We start from the raw sequence: 23012 nt of genomic DNA on the forward strand, positions 1-23012 counted from the left end.
AGAACACCCTACCCTTTTATTCTTTTCTTAAACTCTCAGAGTTCCTTGAACTCCTGCCACCACTAGGCAGCTCGAGTAATTTTTATCAGAGCCCACAGGGAAGACCTAGAAGTCAAAGCTCAATGCCACCAGGGTCTGGTGTAACTGCAGCTCTGCCAGCTCCTGAGACACCCTCAGTCGCACAGTGGACACCTGGCCTTGGCCGTGGTGATGACCAACTTTAGGGTTGGTCTTCCCAGCAATGAACTGCAAGTATTCAGTGGAGCCAGGTGAGTGCCCTGTCTGGGAATACGTGAAACACAAGCAGGACAGAGCAGGAGTCAGCAGTGTTAGAAGGCGAAGGGATCTGGATGGGACCTGAATTTGGCTCCAGACCCACTGACTCAGCGGGACCCAGTGATGGGCCCAGTACTGTTTATACAGCTAGGCCCTGCTTCTCCCAGACTGAGAACTCTGCCACCAAAGGACAGGGTGGGACAAACTGGGCCACAGAAGTGAGGCAGGCTGATCTGTGGGCACCCATCCTTTGCATAACTCTCTCCACAAGCATCCTCAGAAGCCAGGGATGAGGCATGCCGAGAAGACCGTGTAATGGCTCAGCGAGGAAGTGGTTTGGGGAAAGGCCTATCTTTCGCATCCTGGTCACCACGCCCCTACTGTTCCCACTCTCACTGACCAGGGCTGCAACTGTGGTATAAGCAGCCCCCCAGCCAAGGCACTTAGGCGGTCAGGCTAAGGCATGGGCACAGAGAGTGCTTTCTGACATTACAATCCCTGTCCAAAGCAGCTGCCTCAACATCTCCCAGCACATTTCTGCTCCACAGCACAGGGCTTCATTACTGAAGGGGGTGCTCAAACACCAGCAGACAGAAGAAAACAGAGCAGGCCGGCAGAGGCTGACAGTCTGGGTTTTATTGTTATCCTGTGTTTGGCTTGGTGCAAAAATGCCCTCACCACTGCCAGGCCCCACTGGCCTCCTGGAAGGCACAGGCAGCAGGTGCTCTGGGTTACTCTTAGCTGCTGATTTGGGTCTCAGGCAGGGCTTGCAAAAGCAGCACAGTGGGGCTCACTCTCCAACATGAAGTGCAAACACTTAATTCACAGTCAGACTTCACCAGGAGGAAGAGGGGGCTGAAGGCACTATGATGGAGGAACAAATCCAAGGCTAGCCTTGGTCTTTCTCCTGCTTCCTGATAATTTGGACAGTGCGGCTGAGAAGCAGCACTGGCGGGTCTGGGTTAGTGTATGGAGGGGCAGGGCGGGAGGGCCTGTCACTGGTAGAACTTGCTAGAGCTGTTAGCATGGTCGAGGAGCAGCTGGCATGGGGTAAACTGCGTTCCATAGGCAGACTCGTACTTCCGGAGTCGGTCCACTACCTTCCGAGCACCATGTAGATCCACAAAGCGGAAGGGCCCTGAGCAGAGACAAGATGGTGGTGAGACAGACAGTAACTGCACAAGGATAAAGGAAGGCACCCTGAGCCTGTGCACTGACCTCCAAGACAAGGGGGAAAGCCAAGCCCAAAGACGGCTCCGATGTCTCCCTCTGCAGGGGTGGCTAGGATCCCTTCCTGTAGGCACAGGACTGCCTCGTTCACGAACCTTGTTATCACACGGTACTGGATGTCTTCATCAGAGGAGCTGAGGAAGAGAAGGGAACAGGAAGGAGACCTTAGCTAGAGAAAGGAAGGGAGGGGCTGGAGGGCAGCATGTGGGGTGCAGGCGAGTTCTAGGGAGGCCCGTGGCCAGGGCGGACCACACCATCCTGAAAGAGCAAAGCCCTCTCTCTTCCATAACCGATGTGAACTGAGCACCCAATCAGGAGAGAGGACTGCCACGTCTGAAGCAGTAACAGCAGCACCTTCCCCAAGGTAACGAACAGCCAGGAGGGTGCAGCCGCCTCCGCAATCCCCCTCCCCCTCCCAGGCAAGGCTGGAGCAGGCAGGCAGGGCGTCCCTGCTCGTCCATTCTCACCTGGATACTGAAACTGGGCTGATGGCAGGGAGTTTAGCTGTAGAGTGTTTTGCCAGCTTTGGGTTATAAATAGAATAGAAAAGGGGCCGAGAAGCTTTGAGCTAAGAGAAACATCACTTTTGGGCAAATAGTCACTCAAATCAACTTACACCTCGGGCTTGGCAGGCAGCTTCAGGTTTGCCAAGATACTATCTATTTCAGAATTCAAACTCTTATTCTTTGAGCCCTCCTGATAGATGTAAAAGCCCTTCCCAGACTTGCGACCTGAGAGAATAAAGACACTGCGTTAGTCATTGCCCGTTACTCCAGCTGTCCCTGCTAGGTGCTGTGAGCTTCTAGCCCTCTGCTGCACTCCTAAGCCCTGAGTGCAGCCAACTGCATAGGAAAGGCCACCCCATGCCCACCCCTGGATTTTAATGTACAAACAGAAGGCTGGGTCCAAAAGGTGACTGCACTGCAGCCTCAGATGTATGCTCTGAGTGGAAGGCTGAGCTTCTCCCCTCAGCGAGCCAGACCATAGGGCCTAGCGGATACAGAACTTGCTGCTGACATCTCAGACCTTGGCAGGAGTCTGCTGGTCTATCTGGCAAACATGGCAGAGTCCCGTGAGACCAGACTGCCTTTCCCCAGCCTAGGAAAGTCCCTGTGTCGAGGGATCTGTGTTCCAGAAACTTCCTCCTCTACCCTCTCTGTTCTCAGGCACCTGCTCAGAGCTAACTCCTGTGTCCTGGGGTACTCACCCAAGAAGCCCCTGGAGACCATCTGTTTCAGCAGTTCTACGCTGCCACCTCCAAATCGCTCCCCAAAGGCTTTGCCTAGATCTTCTGCTACGTGCTGTGCTACATCCACGCCCACTTCATCGGCCAGCGTGGCAGCACCCACAGGGAAGCCGAAGCCCGTGGTCAAGGCGTCCAGCTTCTTAGGGTCAACTCCTTCCTGAGCAGGAGATAACGCAAGGGCCTCAGAGCACAGCCATCCCAGGTCCCCACAGAGGGCTGCCCCCATGACCTGCAGGCACAGCCTTGTGCAGAGCCCACTTTTCTTGGAGATCACCTGGGCAGGCCCAGAACTAGCACATCATCTAGGAAAGCACAAGTGGAAGCCCTGCGGCTGTCCCACAGGAACACAGATCACAAAGTTCCTTCTCGCTCTGAATCTTGGTAGTAAGTAGATGCTATGGCTACCAGGACTGAGAGACTTAGAGTGCTGGCACTGAGTCTAGGGAAGTGTCCAGTGAGGATCCTCCCTGCCATGGAATGATCTGGGTGGACATTGTGTGTGTGTGTGTGTGTGTGTGTGTGTAGCAGATACAGATACAATGATAGTCGGGCCAAGTAGGCTCTGGTCTGGAAGGTCCTCACTCCAGGGATGCAGAAGCAATGTGTCTGCCTGAGCATCCTGGGAGGCTCTGGCTCCGCCAATGCTGGGGGAGCGACCAGCAGTTACCACTCTGCCTACTGGGCATAGGCTTAGTCCCAGACTTCCTGTTTCAGTGTGGGAGAGACACAAGAGGGCCTCTAGAGAGGAGCGGTAGTACATTCTGGGGGTGGGGACTTGTCCCTCATCTGGACATCCTCAGCTTGGAGGACAGAAAAAGATCTGACAAGGCCCCTGACATTCCACAGAGCAGTACCCACCTGGAGGATTCGCATGACTTCAGACATCATGGGTGCAAGACACCTGGTGGTGTAGAAGCCGGGTCCGTCCTGCCAAGGGAAAGGGAGGGAGCTCACAGCCTTGCTTGCTTTGCTGCCGGCAGCCATGTCCAGTCTCCTTTCCCAGACATCATTCACAGCTTTAGCTGACCTAAGCTCTCATCAGAATGCTCAGTGTTATGCTGGAGAGGAAGCCACCGTGAACAGTTTGGGTTTCCCGTCACCTCTGAGGTCTTAAATCACTAGTAAGATTTGCCAGAGCCCAGACATTCCTGAACCTTCCCTACCTCAGCAGGACAGTTTAGTACTTCTGTCCATTTTAGAGACAACCTTTGTCCATTTTGGAAGACAGTGTTTTAGAGGCTGGAATCCCCCATCCCCCCAGGAGATTATAACCAACCTGGAGGCTCAAGGTTTGAACTTCCATAACCTGTCACTGCTTCTGGCCTTACCTTGACCACAATGATGACCTTCCCCTGCCTGAGACCCACGGCTACAGCAGAGGCCGTTGTGTCCTTGGAGGTTTTGTCGGTCGTGATGATTTCTAGAAGCTGCATCTTGTCCACGGGAGAGAAGTAGTGCATGCCGATCACCTGGTGAGGGGCCATAACCAACAGGTTACCAGTGCCGCGGGAACCTGGCCACTCCCTGGTTCTCTTGGGGAAACACTGGCGGGAGGGAAGGGTCTGTGGGCAGAACACTGCTGATCTAGGCAGAGGTTTGGACCCGTGGTCTCCTGCCGCCCCTGGGCTCGTCTCCATCAGGCCCACATCACACCCCTGGACCAGCCTGCTAGCAAAGGGAGACTGCTGTGAGGAGGTCCTCATGGTGTGAGGAGGAAGAGTCAGGCATGTGTGGTTTGGAGAGACAGACTTAGTATTAGCAACTTTAGCTGTTTGGAAATGTTTTTGTTTGTTTATTTCCAGTCTCTCTGGCTGCTCAGTTGAAGTAACTGGTATCCTCCAGAGAAGTGAGACTTTTTTTCCTCTTTGAATGACTGCATTCTTCCTGAATCTGCCTAAGCAAAGGGAACCTTCTATACAGCCTTCCAAATGCTCAGTGAAAGTACTTCTCAGGGTGAAGCTGGGTCCCCCAGCTCTGATCTTCCAGGTCTGGAGCTGGAGTCTTACAGCCTGGGCAGGTCCCACACTGTACAGTGAACCACACGCTGCTTCTTGGTTTAGGACCTAGCCTTTAACAGCAGATTCTGATATAAGTCTACACTTAGTCTACACTTGAGAAACAGCCACCGTGAGGGATGCACACGAGCCACCAAAGCGCTTTCAGCTACAATCCACCTATCCTACCCCATAGAGCATGGCACTTAGTTTTCTGTGACCATTTCTGTGACCCCATCCATTTCATAATCTACACTGGTCTTTCTTGGTTCATATATATTCTAATATCTCAGCCAGTGAGTCTGAAGCAGTCCGCCATTTGAGGGCTTTCTGTCCGGTTTACCTTCTCAGGCCTTTTGCTGACAGCAGCAATTTGATTGATTGGGAGAGCAGACGTGTTGCTGGCAAAGATACAGTGTTCTGGAGTCACCTGCAGGGGAAACGCATGTAAGCATCTGTCAGTTGAGTGACGCTCGGGCCCAACCTACTCTCCGCCCATACTTGCTCACAGCTGATGGACTCACCCAGACTCCTAGCCACCTAAGTAAGAGCTTTGCTGTTGGCCTTGTCCTCTCCGGACAGCCTGCCCTGTCCTGGAGAGCACATCCCAGCAATGGGGTAAGCATGGCGCCCTGCATAAATGCCAGAAGGAAGCCGAACCAGGCTCAGTCCGGGTGGGGCCTGGACGCTGACCCCTCTTGATATTTGGATGTGCTCTCAAGTCTGGAAGATCACACTGTTCTCTAACCCCACTCACCTTTCCTAAGCCAGAAAGTGTATACTTCCTTCATCCTAACAGAGTCACTGAAGGGCACTATCCACTCTAATTATGCATGCAGCAAACAAATACTACCATTAGCTTTAGTCGCCTGTCTCTGCACTGTCACTAACACAGGTGGCTCGGCCTTCTGGCTCTGAGCTCAACTTAGTCAAGTTTTCTGACACGGGTGAAAAGTATGGAAGGTGTCTCTGTTAAATTTGCATAAACCTGGCACAGACGGAATGCAAAGAGATTAGAATTAAGGTTGAAGACACATTTAACACACTGAAAAGTGGAGTACAAAATGGTAATTATGACAAACAAAAAGTAAATCGTTAAGATTAAAGAAGAAAAGCTGGGCAGTGGTGGTGCACGCCTGTAATCCCAGCAGGCGGATTTCCGGGTTCGAGGCCAGCCTGGTCTATAGAGTGAGTTCCAGGACAGCCAGGGCTATATAGAGAAACCCTGTCTTGAAAAAACCAAATCCAAAAAAACAAAAACAAAACAAAACAAAAAACCCCAACAAACCAAAAAAAAAAAAAAAAAAGATTAAAGAAGAAGAGGGGCTGGAGAGATGGCTCAGCAGTTAAGAGCACTAACTGCTCTTCTAAAGGTCCTGAGTTCAAATCCCAGCAACCACATGGTGGCTCACAACCATCTATAATGGGATCTGATGCCCTCTTCTGGGATGTCTGACGACAGTTACAGTGTACTTACATATAATAAATAAAAAATAAAAAATTAAAGAAAAAAAGAATCAGTGCATGTGACCACAGAGATGCTCTATATTAAAAAAAAAAGAAAAAGAAGAGAGCAAAGGACTGAACAGGCTTCTGAGAGAAAGGCCTGGCTGGGATGAGGACCCTATGACTCTAACCAGCTAGAGAGGACCGTGAGCCGATGGTGTGGCGTGACTCTGAACATACTCTCGTGGCCACTAGTATGGCATCAGGGTGAGGAAAGGTCCTCTTGGGGCTAGAGACGGAGCTCAGAAGGCAGAGTGCTCGCCACATGTGCACAGCCCTGGGCCAGACCCCCAGGATCACATCACTGGGCACAGTGCCGCATGCTAGTGATCCTAGCACTAGGGAAGAGGCAGCAGGATCTGAAAGTTACCCTCGGCTATATAGTAAGTTCAAGGCTCGCCTTATCTTCTACTCTAGGAAGAACAAATCCTTATCTCCCAAGCGGGCAGGCCACACTCTCCTGCTCCTAGGTCATCATGCCTTTCTTCCTAGAAGAAGGAATTTATTTCCCATGCTCTAAATGAGGGCTGGCCATGACTTGGTTTTACCAACAAGCATGACTGTTGGTCTTGGGCCTTGCTGCAGTTCTGCAGCTACTTTTGCTCGTGGGGGACCTTGCTATGGAGATGTTCTGGCCATGGGAGGAGGGAGGTCCTGGAAGCATTGGTGTTTAGGCGCTGTTCGCTGCAGAACTGTGCAAAGGGGATGTGTTCAAGAGATGCTTCTCAACAACGTGTACTCTGAGGTGTGAGGTAATGACCGACACAGGACAGGGAAGTGTATAGAAACTGTCCCGTGGGCTGGAGAGATGGCATCCAGTGCACTCTTCAGGGGTGTCTGAAGACCAGACACAGTACAGTGTACTCATATAAATAAAAAAAATAAACAAATCTTTAGAAACTGTCCAGCTGCAGTGTACTCATATAAATAAAAAAATAAACAAATCTTTAGAAACTGTCCTGTGAAGAATGTCAGGAACGGTTTGTTTAGTTCCATGGCAGTTAAGAGATGACTAATTTAAACTGAACCATTAGTAGATTCAGCTTGGAAATTTTCTTAAAAGCATCAAGAGGTCAGGAGAGAGGATGGCTGATGCTGTGCTGGAGGTCTTCCTCCTCATGCTTTGGACTTTCCCTCTTTTCTTTCTTCTTAAAGATGTATTTATTTGAGTGGCCAGTCTGCACGTACACCTGCTCACCAGAAGAGGGCATCAGACCCCATTATGGATGGCTAAGAGACACCACTTAGGAGGCCTTAGTAATACTGCCTGCTTCACAGCTCACACCACGGCCACCAGCGCTGCCAGCTCAGGACCATTTCACTAGTCTAGTTCAGCTGTGGTCTTTCTCACGCTTGGACTACAGCCATTTCTCCTTCCTAGACCCACGTGAGACACACAGTTTGTTCACGTCATCTCATCTTAAGGACACGTGGGCAGGACCAAAGGAGCGCCTCCACAGATAAGCATCCGAAGAGCCTAGAGAAGCTTCCTTAGTGCCCTCTGCTACCGAGACATGAAACATCTGATCACAGCTCACAGCCAGCAACAACAAATTCCCAAGACACAAGGTGGACTCTATGAGGCTATTTGGATGTTGGAAACCTCCCCCATTTCCAGTTCAATATGGCTACTGAGACCTGTGCTTAGGAGCAGAGGGTACTTAATTTCTTCCCCTAGGATCCTCCACATGTGCTCTAGCACATGTATCCCCTCCTATGAGACCCCTCAGCTCAGTGTCCTTGGGGAGCCCTCACGTACACTTTCCACTTCCTTCAGCACTTTGTGCTTCACACCGAGGTCCTCAAACACGGCCTCAATCACCATGTCTGCCTTCTCGAAGCCCTTGTAATCGAGCTGTCCAATCAAGTTGCTGAAGATGGAATCCCTTTCGAACGACGTGAGAGCTTTCTTCTTCACTTTGTCATTCAGCCTAGAAAGAACACACTCTTAGAAAAGAATGGCAGAAGACTAGAGGCCAGACAGCTGTGGTGTGGCTTCAGCCTCCCGGTGAGGGTGCGCCATTACCCCATGTTGAAGAGGTCAAGTTCAGAGGGACTCGGGGTTATGCAGCTAGTGAGGGAGGTGATTAGCATCTGAGGTCAAGGTGGACCCGGGCACACTGGCTTTCCTCCTCATAAGACAGTGGGGGGCCAGCAAGAAGGTGAACGAGGCAAGGATGAGATGGAAGGACAGAGGGGGGCTCTTGTCCCAGACCAGCGGGTGTTCACACTCACCTCTGTACCCTTTACGCTGTTCTCTAATACAATCTAGAGGACAGAGGCCGAGCACTGCCCCACAACCCCAGCACAGGGATCGAACCCAGGTCTTCGTGAGCACTCTCACACTGAGCTACATCTCCAGACCAGGGTTGCTTTCAGCCTGTCAATCCACTTCCTCTCGGTACACAAGTTGCACACTAAAGTTTGTCTTTTCCCAGGAAAACTACAAAGGATTCTTGTTACTCAGTTACTGAATCTTTCTCATTGCCAAGGAATAAGAGACTTGTTTTAGGTTCATCTTAACCATACTTTACAGAATTAGAGAATTCTCCTCTGAATGAATTGAAAACCCATTCACTAACTCTTTTTTTTTTTTGTTTTTTTTTTGGATTTGGTTTTTTCGAGACAGGGTTTCTCTGTGTAGCCCTGGCTGTCCTGGAACTCACTCTGTAGACCAGGCTGGCCTCGAACTCAGAAATTCGCCTGCCTCTGCCTCCTCACTAACTCTTTAAGTGAAAGAAAAACTAAAGTCACAGCTAAGTTCACAGAAGTGTCCAATAAGGGGCTGGAGAAATGGCTGAGCAATTAAGAGCACTGGCTGCTCTCCCAAAGGACCTGGGTTCAAGTCCCAGCACCCACATGGCAGCTCACAACTGTTTGTAACACCAGTTTCAGAGAATCCAACACTCTCATACAGACATACATAAAGACAAAATAGCAATGCATATAGAAATTTTTAATTTTTTTGTCCAATAAAGGTGTTAAAAAGCATGGGCTGCCTTCTTACAGTTGGCCACAGCAGGCTGTCTAAGTGCCAAAAGCAGTGACTGACTCAGTGCCGAGTAAGACTGCTTCTGGGAAGGGAAAGAAAACATGTCCCAAGTAGCAGTACTTGTCACCCAAGTGGCACTCCAGGCCTAAGATGAGAAAGGAAGTATCTAGAGAGGCCACCAGAAGAAGTCAGGGGTCAGGCTATCCTATGGCAAAGCTCTTCATTCTGGCGACTGCAGATGCTGGAAGGGGGGTCTAGGCGTTGGGGTTGGGACAGTGTGGCTGCATACGCTGCTGCCCCCTCCTTTTTATTTTACAGTGTAGTCTGGCAGTGTCACCTGCTGCCAGGTCCTGGCCAGCACTGTAGCACAGCACACACCTCCTCCACAGAGGACGACAGCGTGCTCAAGCTACATAGTCCACTTAGGAGACACATGCCCTCACTCAGCAAAAAGTCCCAAGCAAGCCGGTCTGATGCAGTCAGCTAATGCGCCATGTCTGCAGACCACTGGGCTGAACACAGCCTCAGTGTGGCTGAGCTGACTCCATTTCCTCTCACAGAACTGGCAGCATCCATGAGAGACGGGACTGTGAGCCATCCGTTTTTATTTTAAAACGTTTGTTTCACCTTTATTTATACTTCTGGCACATGGGTGTTTCGCTGCAGACATGGAGGAGGTCTGCAAGCTCGGGCATCTGAGTCACGGGCTCTGTTGTGTCACTCGGGTCAGGAAAGCCTCCGGAGAGCCGTGCCAGCCCTGCCTTTACCTACCTGGTCAGCACATGCTCTTAGACACCCTCTCTCAGCCCTGCCTGAAGAGCTGTGCAGGTTCCATAACCCATTCCACTGGGGCAACTACATGCAAACCTTAGCCAGGCTGACAATTACCAGTTTCATACTAAAGGATAAAATAAATGGCATTTAAAATAGCTACTAATAAGGAAACATTCAAAGGCCAATGACCTATGATATTAACAAGAAAAAGTGTTGAAAGAATAATTAGTATTTCTAAGACTATCCAAGGAAACTTTGGTAAAACTATAGCGTATGGGGCTCTTTATGTTCAGGCAAAAGGGCCTTGTGATGAAAAACAAGACAATACCAAACCCCTTGCCCCTGCCCCAGACACAGTTCACATCCTGCACAAACAGGCCACTTACCCTTTGAACACTTGCTGCTGTCCCCGGCCCAGTCCAGTCACCGTCGTGTCTTTAAGAAGAGTTTTCAGTCCCTTATCCACAGAGACCTGGGCAATGCCGGCCCCCATCAGCCCTGCGCCAAGGATGGCCAGCTGCCTGGAGGGACAGGACCAAACAGTTCTGGTGAGCATCCCGGGCACTGAGCAGCCAGGAAACACTGCCCACGCTGGGAGCCAACAAACCAACCACACCAGCCACAAGTATAAGAGCTTTTTATGATTTCTATCTACAATAAATTTTTGATTTTTAAAGATAAATGGAAAACTCACTGGGTCCAAAAACTTGGTCTTTCCATGAAGGTAGAACTAAACCAACTCTCAATTGCCCAAAGCATGGAAAACCAAGTCTAATCTAAACCAAGGTGGTCTGTCTGATAACTTATAGTGATTTTAGCATTTTTCTCTCATTCTCCTTTCTCCCAAGATTTACTGTCCTAGCCAGGGTACTTCAGTCTCCTTACTAGTAGCTTCTAGGTTTTCTCTTTTTCTTTTGAGACAAGTCCTATGTAGCCGAGGCTGGCCTTGAACTCACCATGAAGAGGATGACTGAACTTCTCACCCTCATGAGTGCAGGGCTAAGAGTCTTTCATCAGCATACCTGGGTTGTGTGGTATTGGCAACTGAACTCGGAGCTCCTGTATGCCAGGCAAGTATTTACAGTGGAGCTGAGTTACAGCTTTGGTCTGAGATTGACACCTAAACCAGAGATCCTGCCAGGAGATCATCCTGAGAAGAGAAAGCTCTATAAACCTGCTAGAGAGCTCAGAGGGTCTGAAACAAGAATGTACTGGAATAAAGGCTCAGCTCCAGGGCAGAGGAGGCTGAGGCGGATGTGGTTCTGTGGAGCCTCAACACCTCACACCGCTGCAAAGCAAATCCCCCGGCTTCCTGGGCAGCGCGGCTTACTGAACACTCTTCTGTGGCGCTCCAAATTTATTTTTCTTACACAGGACCTGGCCATTATAAAGCCCCATCAGGGCCTTCGATTCTTTGGTCAATGCAAGCTCTCCAAATTTCTGAAAGGTAAAAAAGAAAAAAAGGAAAGGTAGAACTCCGAGGTCCTAGTCCCCACTTCCTCTGCACAGCAGGGGACACCTAGTGCCTCAATTCCACAGGCTGCAGCCGGGGTTGCAGTCCTCCTCACTGTCCTCTGAAAGGCGTCTCACCACTGCTTTGAGGGAGGTTTGGTTTTTTGTTTTGTTTTGCTTAACTTATTAATTTTTAAAAATTAATTAAAAAACAAAAACAAAACAGGGTTTCTCTGTGTAGCCCTGGCTGTTCTGGAACTCACTCTGTAGACCAGGCTGACCTCGAACTCAGCGCTCTACCTGCCTCTGCCACCACACGTGGCCTTGAAGGAGGTTTTGATGTGGCAGTTCTCAGACTCTTGCAGCTGAGCAGTGATAACCTTTGCCAGTGGTCGACAGCCTCAGGCCCAGAAGGATTTTCACCATTCCTCCAATAACCCGCTACAGTGAGGACTGAGAGGTGGTCCAGAAGTTAGGGCCATACTGTCTAAGGCAGAACTTGAGCAGGGTCCTAAAGACTTCAGGTTTCTTTCCACCGCAGCAGGTGGCTCAGCACCATTCCCACTGCTACCTACTTTAAAAGTGTCTCAGCTGGGGCTGGAGAGAAGGCTCAGTAATTAAGAGCACTGACTGCTCTTCCGAAGGTCTTGAGTTCAAATCCCAGCAACCACATGATGGCTCACTACTATCTTTAATGAGATCTGACGCCCTTTTTTGGGGTGTCTGAAGACAGCTACAGTATTTTGTAGTTAAATAAATAAATAAATAAATAAATAAATAAATAAATAAAAGACAGCTACAGTATTTTGTAGTTAAATAAATAAATAAATAAATAAATATTTTTAAAAAAACATGTCTCAGTATCATGGATGAGTCCCTTGGTTTAGTGGTTCCCAGCATAGAAGCTCGAATCTCAGTTTGACACAGTTGGGTTTGCACCCTGGTCTTGTCCTTCCCTACTGCCAAGCTTTCTTCATCACTTAAATGGGAAAATAGATGCCTAGTTCATGGTGCTGTCACGAGGATTAATAGGAACACTAGGAAAACGACTGGGTTCACCATGCTGACTATTATTAACACTGCTAGCACACACTGGCATAATTATGGGGTTACAAACAGCGATGCGAAGGAAGACTCTCTCTGATAACATTGCTCATACACACTAACAACATGAAATAATGGCCCACAGACTTTATGCTACACTTAATCTGAAAAGAACATTTCTATTTGGATATCCTATAGATTTTAGATTATGGATAAAGATCTATCAGGTTATGAATCCAATAGGTTTTGATAAGTGGTTTTATATAAAAAGCATATACATATATGTAAAAAGTACACACACCCACACCCACACACACACACACACACACTCACATACAAACAATGTCAAGTATAGCCACTCCTTGGAATCCATGCAAACACTGTAGTTTTAGGACCTTTGGAGAGACATAATGCACAAATTCCCAAGCTCTTTACCTAAAATTATACAGTATGTGCATATCCTCTGTATTTCAAGTTGACTCTAGATTAACTATAATATCTAATGCAAGGCAAATATTCTATATACGCAATTGATAACAACAAAAGTCTACATATTCACGACAATGCAATTTAAAATTTTATATGTATCTAATATACCAGTCATATGTGCTCCACTGCCTCCCACTCTCTCCTGACCCCTCTTCATTCCAATATCCTCCTTCCCAAATATGTGTGTCCAGTGGTTGATACAGGACTGTAAAGAGGGAGGGCCGACTGCATGCTGCAGCAAGATCAATACTGATTTGTGAGCCTTATGCTTCTATTTTTCGGTACGTACATATGAGTATGTATACCTGGTAATGATCTTTAGGACTAGTCAACACATGCTTCTTTGTCTGTATCTGATTGCAAGAGACTCTTTCTAATTCACCAAAAATGTTGCATCTTTAAGCCTTAGAGAACATATGTACATGTAAATCAGTGTTTGCTTTCCCTGTTTGTCTCTGATACTGGGGTTGGACCTAGGACCGTGTACGAGTTATAGGCAGTCGCTCTACGTTGACCTATATATCCCTAGCTCACAATGTATGCATTTTGTCACAACAAAATCAGCCCCAGTGCAGACAAGAGGTGTTCACAGGGTTGGCTCAGAAGGGAGTGGCTGCTCCCCGGTGTTCATGGCATCCTCATTACTGAGCTGTTTCAAGCACTGCAGACACCACCCCATTCTCAAGCCACTCAGCCACAGACTAATCAGAAGAAGGAACACTGGAAATAAAAAATCTCACCTGTGATTCAGTGAGATAACCAGCGTCATTTCCTTGTTCAAGTCCAGCCTTCACAGCCTAAAAACCACAAAGGCGCATGTTCAGTGTTGCAACAGAATAGCTAGAGGCAAAGTGATGCAGAGTAAAACAACCACTCTTATCAGGCTGTGAGTCACATACCCAGTAGGTCACACACCCAGTAGGTCACACACCCAGTAGGTCACACCCCCAGCTCGGCAAGGGCAGACCCTGAATGACTGTCTCCCAGCTCAGTTGAACCCAGCAGGAAGGGCACCTTAAGCTGCTCCTCCAGCTTCTCTCTAAAGCCAGCACTTTCTGCTTGCTTCTCTGTGCCTCTGATGTGTGCGTGATCTTGTCAGTCACATTAACCAGGAACTCCAGGCCACTTAACTTTACATCTGGGGTGGGCACTATCCCACAAATGGTGGTAAATAGAAAAGACAAAGGAAAGACCCCAAACTCCAACCTCCATCATTTATACATATGACAGGAAACAAAACAAACCAAACCCCAAATTCATTAAACAATAAATGATCTGCATTCCTTTTTTTTTTTTTTTTTGTTTTGTTTTTTCGAGACAGGGTTTCTCTGTGTAGTCCTGGCAGTCCTGAAACTCACTCTGTAGACCAGGCCTGCCTCTGCCTCCCAAGTGCTGGGATTAAAGGCGTGTGCCACCACCGCCCGCCCAGCAATGATCTGCATTCTTCAGCTGACTTCCTGCACTATGCAAACTCATCGTTCCAGCTTAGCAAGCTTCTTAAGCAGTACTGTGTTTACTTAAAGGTACCCCAGAGTCTTACTCAAACTTCAATTTTCCATTATCAAGATAGCTAGCTGGCTGATAACTCTATTTTGTCTCTCCTAATTCTCTTTGACCCTCTACCACGAAAAATAACTAAAGTACAGGACAAAGTAAAATTGGTTATTTCATTATTGCTAACCTTTTAAGACTAAGTTTAGCTTGCCTTGCTATAGTGTCCCTTGAGTCCCTCAAGCTGCCAGTTTCCGTAACTTTCCCCGTGCTGATGGCCTGGATCTCCCTCCACCTACCCCGAGTTCCCCTCAGTCGGACCCCATGAGCGCCCACCTCACCTCGCTGATGCTTCCTCTGAGCACTGATTACCTGGCATTAATTTTTCTGCTGTTTTATATCTTGCATAGCTATCTCTCTCACCATAAGTATTTAATTTCTCCAGCCCAGACTGTTAAGTATGAATGTAGATGTGTGTGTCATGTTTCATACAATTTCTTTTTACAGTGCTGGGGATGGAATCTAGAGGTTTGTTCTCTCTATGTAGCTCTGGCTGTCCTATAGTTCTCTATGTAGAGCAGGCTTGCTTAGAACTCAGAGATCTGCCCCCTGCATCTGCCTCCCAGAGTGTGAGGATTACCACATCTTGATTTTTTTTTTTTAAAGACAGGGTTAATATGAATCCCTGCCTTCTTGTTTTGATTATATGTTCTTGAATCTCCCAGTCTGAAAAGTTACAGGACAGCCAGAGCTAAACAGAGAAACCCTGTCTCGAAAAAACCAAACCCAAAAAACCAAAAAAGAGTTTTTAATTGTCTTCCTTTGTCTTTTCATATTGCTTCTACATCATTAGGCCTTCTTAAGAATTATAGCAATGGGAATGTCTTTTTAAACAATTATTATCAGCTGGGAATAGTGGCTCAGGTCTTTAATCTCAGCCAGCACCCAGGATGCAGAGGGAGGCAGAGCACTGTGAGTTCTAGGTCAGTCTTGTCTACAGAGCGGGTCCTGGGTTGAAGGCCAGACCTACAGAGAGACTCTTTCAAAGACAAGTGTACATACGCGCGCGTGCACACAAGCACACACAGCTCAGAATCACAATAAGCAAGTGAGCGTGCACACAGAGCTCACACTCACACGGCTCAGAATCACAATAGGAAGCACTGCTTCCAGTAAGAGGAAGGACGCGGGGAAAGGTGGGTGCCCAGGGCAACTCACATCAATTATTTTCAAAGGTGCAGGATAAAGGCCTTTGGTCTGCTTCTTCACTTTTTCCTCAACTGTTTTATAAACCTGTTGTCTGACAAATGGGATAGTCATGGCATATGATGTCAGCTCTGTAAGATAAAATGTGGTTAGATGTTTACTGAGCCAATCCAGGGCTCCCTTGTCCACTTGCTCTGCAGACTCCACAGCACTACAGTAATTTTAGGAACACAATCTGAAGGAACACAACGGAACCATCACCCTCTGCCTGTACTGTACTGCCTTAGCGTGCGCTAATTACTTTGTATGTGTTAAGGTTTAGTCTGGGATTTGAAGCCTTATCACACTATTATAATCTACTCTTGTATTAATGTTTAAAATTTTCCAAAATAACAGGCTTTTAAACAATGGCTTTAGCTGTAGAGATAGCTCAGTAGTTAAGAGCACTGATTGCTCTTCTAGGGGTCTTGAATTCAATTCCCAGCAACCATATGGTGGCTCACAATCATCTGTAATGGAATCCAATGTACAATTCTGGTGTATCTGAAGACAGCTACAGTGTACTCATATACAATAAATAAATAAATAAATAAATAAATAAATAAATAAATCTTTAAAAATGTGGCTTTAGCTGTTAGTATAAAGCTGAGGACTTGTCCTTGAGGCAGAGTTGTACCCTTTAAGGCTTACTCCTAATATGCCTCCCCAATTCCTCTCCTGCTTTTAGAGACAGGGTTTCTCTGTGTAGCTCAGGCTGTCCTGGACCTTGCTCTGTAGACCAGGCTGGCTTCAGATTTACAGAGCTCTGCCTGCCTCTGCCTCCCAAGTGCTGGGATTAGAGGCATCTTTCCGTTTCTTTAGAGGCAGGGTCTCAAGCGGCTCAAGAGCAGGCGAAGCCTGGCTATGTGCGGTTAACACACCCACGTACTTTCCATCAGGCCTTTGCTCTGCTTGGCAGAGACCTTCCTATCAGCCAGGCCTTTAGCAAAATTAACTGCAACTTCTTCTAGGTATTCAATTGTCCTTTCTTCTGGAGATTTTGTTCCAGGTCCTGTAAAGACAAAATAAAACAAAAACAATGTAAATCAAGCTCGAACCAGTCCTAGGCAGACAAAACCCTGGCAGGAAGTCTCCCTCACTTCCTTCAGTGATGACCCGTGATGTAGGAGTGAAAGCCAAACAAAGCCTGTCCTCCCCTAGTTGCTTTGGTCACTGTGTTTCAGCCCAGCAACTGTGACCCTAAGTAAGACAGCAACTAACTTCCCATTTATGGCTTCTGCCAGCCTGTGAGCCTGTAGCAGGCAGGAATCAGGCTATGTGTGTAGCTCAGTGGAGTGTATAATTAGCATGTGTGAGACTTTGCAAACAAACAAACAAACAAACAAACAAACAATGGTGAAGCTGAGAAATACAAGAAGAGAAGTTAGGGGTGGGGGGGGGTGAAACAGACACAAGCAGGCTGTCTACTTAAGGACTGCATGAACCACTCTTGGAGAAGGCGCTGGAGTACTGAAAGCAGTCTACACACTTGAAGCCCTTTGGAAACAAAGTGTAGAGGATGGAGCCTACTACAAACACATAACTCTGGTAAGACATCTGTCTTGTTTTGAACCAGAGTGGAGAAGAAGAATCAGAATGAAACCTTTAAACCAAGGCTCAGCGAGTTCATGGAAGTCAACCTCAACTGTCTCCTTATGCTGCATGTCAGCCAAGGCCAAGGGACTCTGTAAGCAGAGTGCTGCTGAACATATGCACCACAACAGGGTCACCCAGCAGGACTTCGGCCAGCACTGCCCTGCACAGTCACGAGCGAGCGCTACCTAAGGCCAGGGAAGATGACTAGAGAAGCAGGACGAGACCACCACACAGGATGGCTAGTGGCCCACACCTTGTAGGATGAAGGTCACCTTACTAGGCAAAGAACTGTGACCAACTGAGGTACTCCCTGAGGGTTAGGGACAGGACACTGGGAATACTGCCTTCCTATACACACTTGGAGTGTGGCCAGTCCTCACTCCACACCGTAGTCCTCAGGGGAGGTACAAGCAAGGTCACGGGTCACAGGCTGGCTATGTTCTCACGCACACTGCCGTTCTGAGTCCAGATACCTTCCCTCCTAGGTCTGTTTACCTCAGAGCCAGTTGACACCTTCTTAATGAGAGGATGAGAATCTTAAAGATACTTTGCCCTATTACCAAGCCATTTTTTTCTGTCAGGCTCCATAAAGCCTGTTTGTTCAAGGCCTCTTTAGCAGTGAGATACCTCCCAACCTCCTGTAACTCTGGCTTCATGGGAGTCAAGCCCTCTTCTGTGTGTATATGAACACACATATGGGTACACTCATACTCAGATACACACGTGAACATAAATAAAATCTTAAAAAACAAAAACAAACAAAACTAAAATAAACCCTAGCGCCATCTAAGCCAGAAAGAAAATCATAGCAAAACAAAACAAAAGAAAAATAAGAACCCTCCAACCCCATATATGACTTTGTGGTTAATTCTTCTAGGTATTTATGTAAGAAGAAATATCAATTCTACACAGAATTTTCCAGAAAAAAAAGAGAGAGGAAAAACTTTACAACTCATTTCATGAGGCCAGCACTGCCTGACACTAACCCCATGCAAATACTGTAAGAGAATACAATTATCCATGAGACCATTCATTTTCCTTACCAGGCATAGATATTATTTATAGGTGATCAAGCCAGCAATTTATAAATGGGATACTGTATTATATCTAAGTGGAGTTTATTCCTGGGCAAAGGCTGGCTTGATATAAAAAAAAAAATCAGCTCAATTGACACCAAAAAGGAAAACAAATCATAAAATCACTGTAATAAAAACTAAGAAGACATGTAACAGGATTAACACCTGCTCTTAGCAAACTGTGAGGAAAGGGGCAATGCATTCAGCTTGACGACGGGCATCCAGGACAACCTGCAGCCACCACTGCACTCCTTCCCTCTGGGACTGGGAGTGACCTGTGTGCCCCCACTATTCCTGTCCAGCCCTGCACAGAGGTCTCAGCCATAGCAAAAGTCCAGAAAAAGAAACGGCATTCAGATAGAGAAGGAAGAAGTTACGCTGACTACTTTCACAGAACATGGTAGCATATGTAGAAAAGCTTCAGTAATCCACAAAGAAGGCTCGCAGGCTTAATAAATTAGCTTATTAAAATCACACAGCATAGGGTCCATGTCCCCAAATCAATTACATTTCTACAAACGAGTATTTAATGCAAAATAAAGCAGATTGTCCTAAAACTGCAATAACCAGGAATAAACTGAAATGTTAACTGCAAAGTCAAGAAGTATAAAACACTGCTGAGAAATTGAGCTCTTCAACTGAGGGAGCTGACTCTGATGGCGTAATATTCGCGGTAGTTTGCATGAGCCTGGCCCACGGGAATGGCACTGTCAGGTCCACACAGCTTTGTTGGAAGAGGTATGCACTTGGTGAAGAAAGGGTGCCCCGGGCTGTGCAGGCTCTGAGGTCCTGCTCACGCTCTACACAGTGTGAAATGGTCCTTCTTCCTAGCCGGCAGAAGACAGTCTCTCTCTGAAGGATCAAGATCTAGAACTCTAGGCTCCTCCAACACCATGTCTGCCTGCATGCTGCCATGCTTCCCGCCATGACGATAGTGGACTGAACCTCTGAAACTGTAAGCCAGCCCCAAATTAAAAGTTGTCTTAGTCATGGTGTCTCTTCGCAGCAATGGAAACCCTAAGACAATATTCTAATCAAAATTCTAGCGCGTATTATTATATCGGTAGTCTTTGTAGGTATGATCACTTTGATTACAGAATCTATATTCAAATGCAAAGCAACTATTATAGAAAAATAATTTGAATGAATAGAGCATAGTTGGAGGAATATACTATCTGATAAGGCAATAGTCAAGACCACATTGTGTTGATTCGACAGGAAGCTGGATAACTAGAAATAGAATATATAGTTGACTTTTTTTTTTACAAAGTTTTTTTTAAAGATTTATTTATTTTATTTATATGAGTACACTGTCACTGTCTTCAGACACACCAGAAGAGGAAGAGGACATCAGATGGTTGTGAGCCACCATGTGGTTGCTGGGAATTGAACTCAGGACCTCTGGAAGAGCAGTCGGGGCTCTTAACTGATGAGCCATCTCTCCTGCCCTATAGCTGACTTTTGACCAAGATGCCACTGTAGTTCACTAGTGAAAAAATAATTTTCCATTTTTTTTTTAAAATTGAGCCAGGGTCTCTCAAAGTAGTTCTGTATGTCCTGGAACATGCTATGTAGAATAAGGTGGCCTTGAACTCACAGAAATCTACTTGTCTGTGTTCTGATTAATGGTATATACCATTATGCCCAGCTAGAATAATTTTCTTAAAAAATGGTACAGAACATTGATATTTGTATGCAAAAGAATAAAGACACTCATGTAAATGTTAACCTAAAATGGATCACAGACCAATGTTCAAGGGACATGGCATTACACACATGTGGAGGTCAAAGAACAATTTTATGGATTTCATTCTCTCCTTTAACCTTTACATGGTCTCTAGGAGGTCAAATTCAGGTCACCAGGCTTGTGTGGCAAACATCATTACCATCTGGGCCATCTCTTTCTGCACCTAGAGGGTTTTTCGTGTTGTTTTGTTATTTGGGGGATTTTTGTAGATCATGCTATTGACTTGGGATCTAAGTACCACCCTCATCCCTAAGGTCAGGCTTTAAGAAAGGAAATAGAGCAGCTAGAGTGGTAGCTTAGCAGTCAGGAATTGTCAGTTCTTCCAAAGGTCCCGAGTTCAATTCTCAGAAGTCACAGGGTGACTCACAACCATCTGTAAAGGGATCTGATGCCCTCTTCTAGTGTGTATTTAAACACACAGGGAGGGATGCAGCTCAGTGACAGAATACTGGCCCAGTGTGCAGAAGACCCTGGTTTAATCTCACACACTCCAAACAAAAATAACAAAACAAAACAAAACAAAGACCTTCCACCAGAGACTGAAGGAGACTTACACATGGATAGGAACACAGGTGACTTACGACAGCACTAAGGGCTGAACTGATTCTTGTATTGTTAGTATCCAAATAATCAATAAAGTAAGTAGAAATCAGTGTGGAGGTGAAGATGATTATTAGCTCTTAGAAACCATCACTCTGCAGGGCGGTGGTGGCGCATGCCTTTGATCCCAGCACTTGGGAGGCAGAGGCAGGCAGATTTCTGAGTTCGAGGCCAGCCTGTTCTACAGAGTGAGTTCCAGGACAGCCAGGGCTACATAGAGAAACCCTGTCTCAAACAAACAAACAAACAAACAAACAAACAAAAGAAAACATCACTCTTTGTTGGTTGGTGGTAGTGCATGCCTTTAATCCCAGCAGTTGGGAGTTTGAGGCCAACCTGGTCTTCAGAGCAAATTCCAGGATGGCAAAGGGTACCCAGAAAAACCCTGTCTCACCCTGAACCCTCACTCCCAGCCCTTTAAAAAGAAAAAAGAAAATGTTACTCCTCAAAAAATCATTACTTCATTCTTAAGAGTTTTGAGTTTCATCCTAATATTCAAGAGATCAAATCCTGCAGAAAATAAGCAAGTCTATATGACCAAAATTCTGACTCACGTTAACACTTACCCAGCGGTTCCACCAGCTGGTCAACCAGTCCCATTTTCTTTGCTCTGTCTGCACGAATGTTTTTCCCAGTCAGCATCATGTCAAATGCAGCAGGCACACCCACCTTACAAGCAAGGCACAGAGTCCAGGGGGAAAGAGGGCGGAAGTTAGGTACAAATCATCAAGTGAGCAGACTTCAGAGGGGAAGTGGGGCTGGCGAGACGCTCAGTGGGTCGAGGTGCCTCTGTCAAGTCTGACAGCCCGAGTTTAATAGTTAGGCCTCTCATGGCAGAAGGAGAAACTGAGTCCTGAAAGATGGCCTCTGCCCTCACATGCACACCCTGGTACACCTGTGCATGTGCACTCAATATCAACAAATGGATGTAGTAATTTCTTTTAAAAAAGGAGAAAAGTCAAACCAGCTTTATGTTCTTTCATTAGTAAATTAAAATTTATATACTAATACGTTTTTAAGTTTTGAGATTAGATATCCATCTGAAGAAGAAAATGTCTTTATGGTGTCTTTTAAATTCAATAGCATAAGGAATTGATGAAGTGGAAAATTCATTTTACATGAACTAAAATTGTAGACTAATGTCATTCTCAATTTATTTTCCATCATTTATACAGTATTCAAAACTCTAGTCTGCTGGGCCGTGGTGGTACATGCCTGTAATCCCAGCACTCTGGGAGGCAGAGGCAGGCGGATTTCTGAGTTCGAGGCCAGCCTGGTCTACAGAGTGAGTTCCAGAAAAGCCAGGGCTATACAGAGAAACCCTGTCTCAAAAATACCAAATTCAAAAAACCAAATTCAAAAAACCAAAAAAAAAAAAAAAAAAAAAAACCCAAAAAACCAAAAATAAATAAATAAATAAATAAATAAATAAATAAATAAATAAAAGAAATTCTGATTTCTAGCCAGGTATGGTTTGTTCTATAATCCCAAATCTTGGAAGGCTGAGGCAGGAGAATTATGGACTCAAGGCTTGTTTGAATTGCAGAGAAGACCCTGACTCACAACAAAACAACAACAACAAAACAAACAAAAACAGCTGGGTATGGAGGCAAGATTTCGTTTGAGTTTTAGCCTAGCCTGGTCTACACAGTGAACTCCAGGATAGTCAGAACCATATAGAGAGACCCTGGCTTAAAAACAAACAAACAACCCCCCCCCCCAAAAAAAAACCAAAAAAATGAAAGAACGTCTAGCAATGTAAGTAAAGAAATAGAACAAAACTTTTTATGTCAAGACATCTTCTAGACATTTCTCATAAAGAGAGGAGTATGATTTTCATTACTAGTTTGGTATGTGTTAGTCCAGCACTTGGGAGGGTGAGGTGGGGGATGGACAAGAGTGTAGGCCAGTCTAGGATACAGAATGAGGCTTATAAAAACAGATCAAAACCAACCAAGTGAAATAAAACCTCCTTTCCCGCTCTAACTTGTATCATCCCTGTGCAGCCTCTCTTCTGAGTCCTCTTCACTGAGGAGTCTACAGTGCTAGAAGCTCCGAGGCTCAGTGCTTTCTGGTTTGATATGAAATTTCTCTGTAGCTTCCAGGGATGACTCTCCTTAGAAACCCAAAAACTTATTGTGTCTTTTTTGGTCCTTTGAATACAGCAAGAAGATGGTCCAAATCAGAGAGGGATGGGGAAGTTCTGTCTCTTACTTATCATGAACTATGACCCATGGTTTTAAAAGACTATTAA

General features: G+C 46.4%; 1 protein-coding gene across 1 annotated transcript in view; it reads right to left on the reverse strand.

Moving 5' to 3' along the window:
• Positions 1 to 892: 892 nt before the first annotated feature.
• The window catches only part of Hadha (hydroxyacyl-CoA dehydrogenase trifunctional multienzyme complex subunit alpha), a 32615-nt gene continuing 10495 nt past the window's right edge, over positions 893 to 23012 (reverse strand). The window contains exons 7-20 of the mRNA XM_052186210.1: positions 21325 to 21427; positions 16629 to 16751; positions 15713 to 15831; positions 13744 to 13800; positions 11349 to 11458; positions 10405 to 10539; positions 8012 to 8183; positions 5090 to 5176; positions 4081 to 4221; positions 3611 to 3679; positions 2714 to 2909; positions 2123 to 2237; positions 1495 to 1640; positions 893 to 1414 (exon numbers count right to left, since the gene is read on the reverse strand). Coding sequence (XP_052042170.1) covers positions 1272 to 1414; positions 1495 to 1640; positions 2123 to 2237; positions 2714 to 2909; positions 3611 to 3679; positions 4081 to 4221; positions 5090 to 5176; positions 8012 to 8183; positions 10405 to 10539; positions 11349 to 11458; positions 13744 to 13800; positions 15713 to 15831; positions 16629 to 16751; positions 21325 to 21427 — 1716 coding nt within the window. The 3' untranslated portion in view covers positions 893 to 1271. The remainder of the gene's footprint in view (positions 1415 to 1494; positions 1641 to 2122; positions 2238 to 2713; positions 2910 to 3610; positions 3680 to 4080; positions 4222 to 5089; positions 5177 to 8011; positions 8184 to 10404; positions 10540 to 11348; positions 11459 to 13743; positions 13801 to 15712; positions 15832 to 16628; positions 16752 to 21324; positions 21428 to 23012) is intronic.

This window comes from Apodemus sylvaticus, chromosome 6 (genome assembly GCF_947179515.1).
Source record: "Apodemus sylvaticus chromosome 6, mApoSyl1.1, whole genome shotgun sequence".
NCBI lineage: Eukaryota > Metazoa > Chordata > Mammalia > Rodentia > Muridae > Apodemus > Apodemus sylvaticus.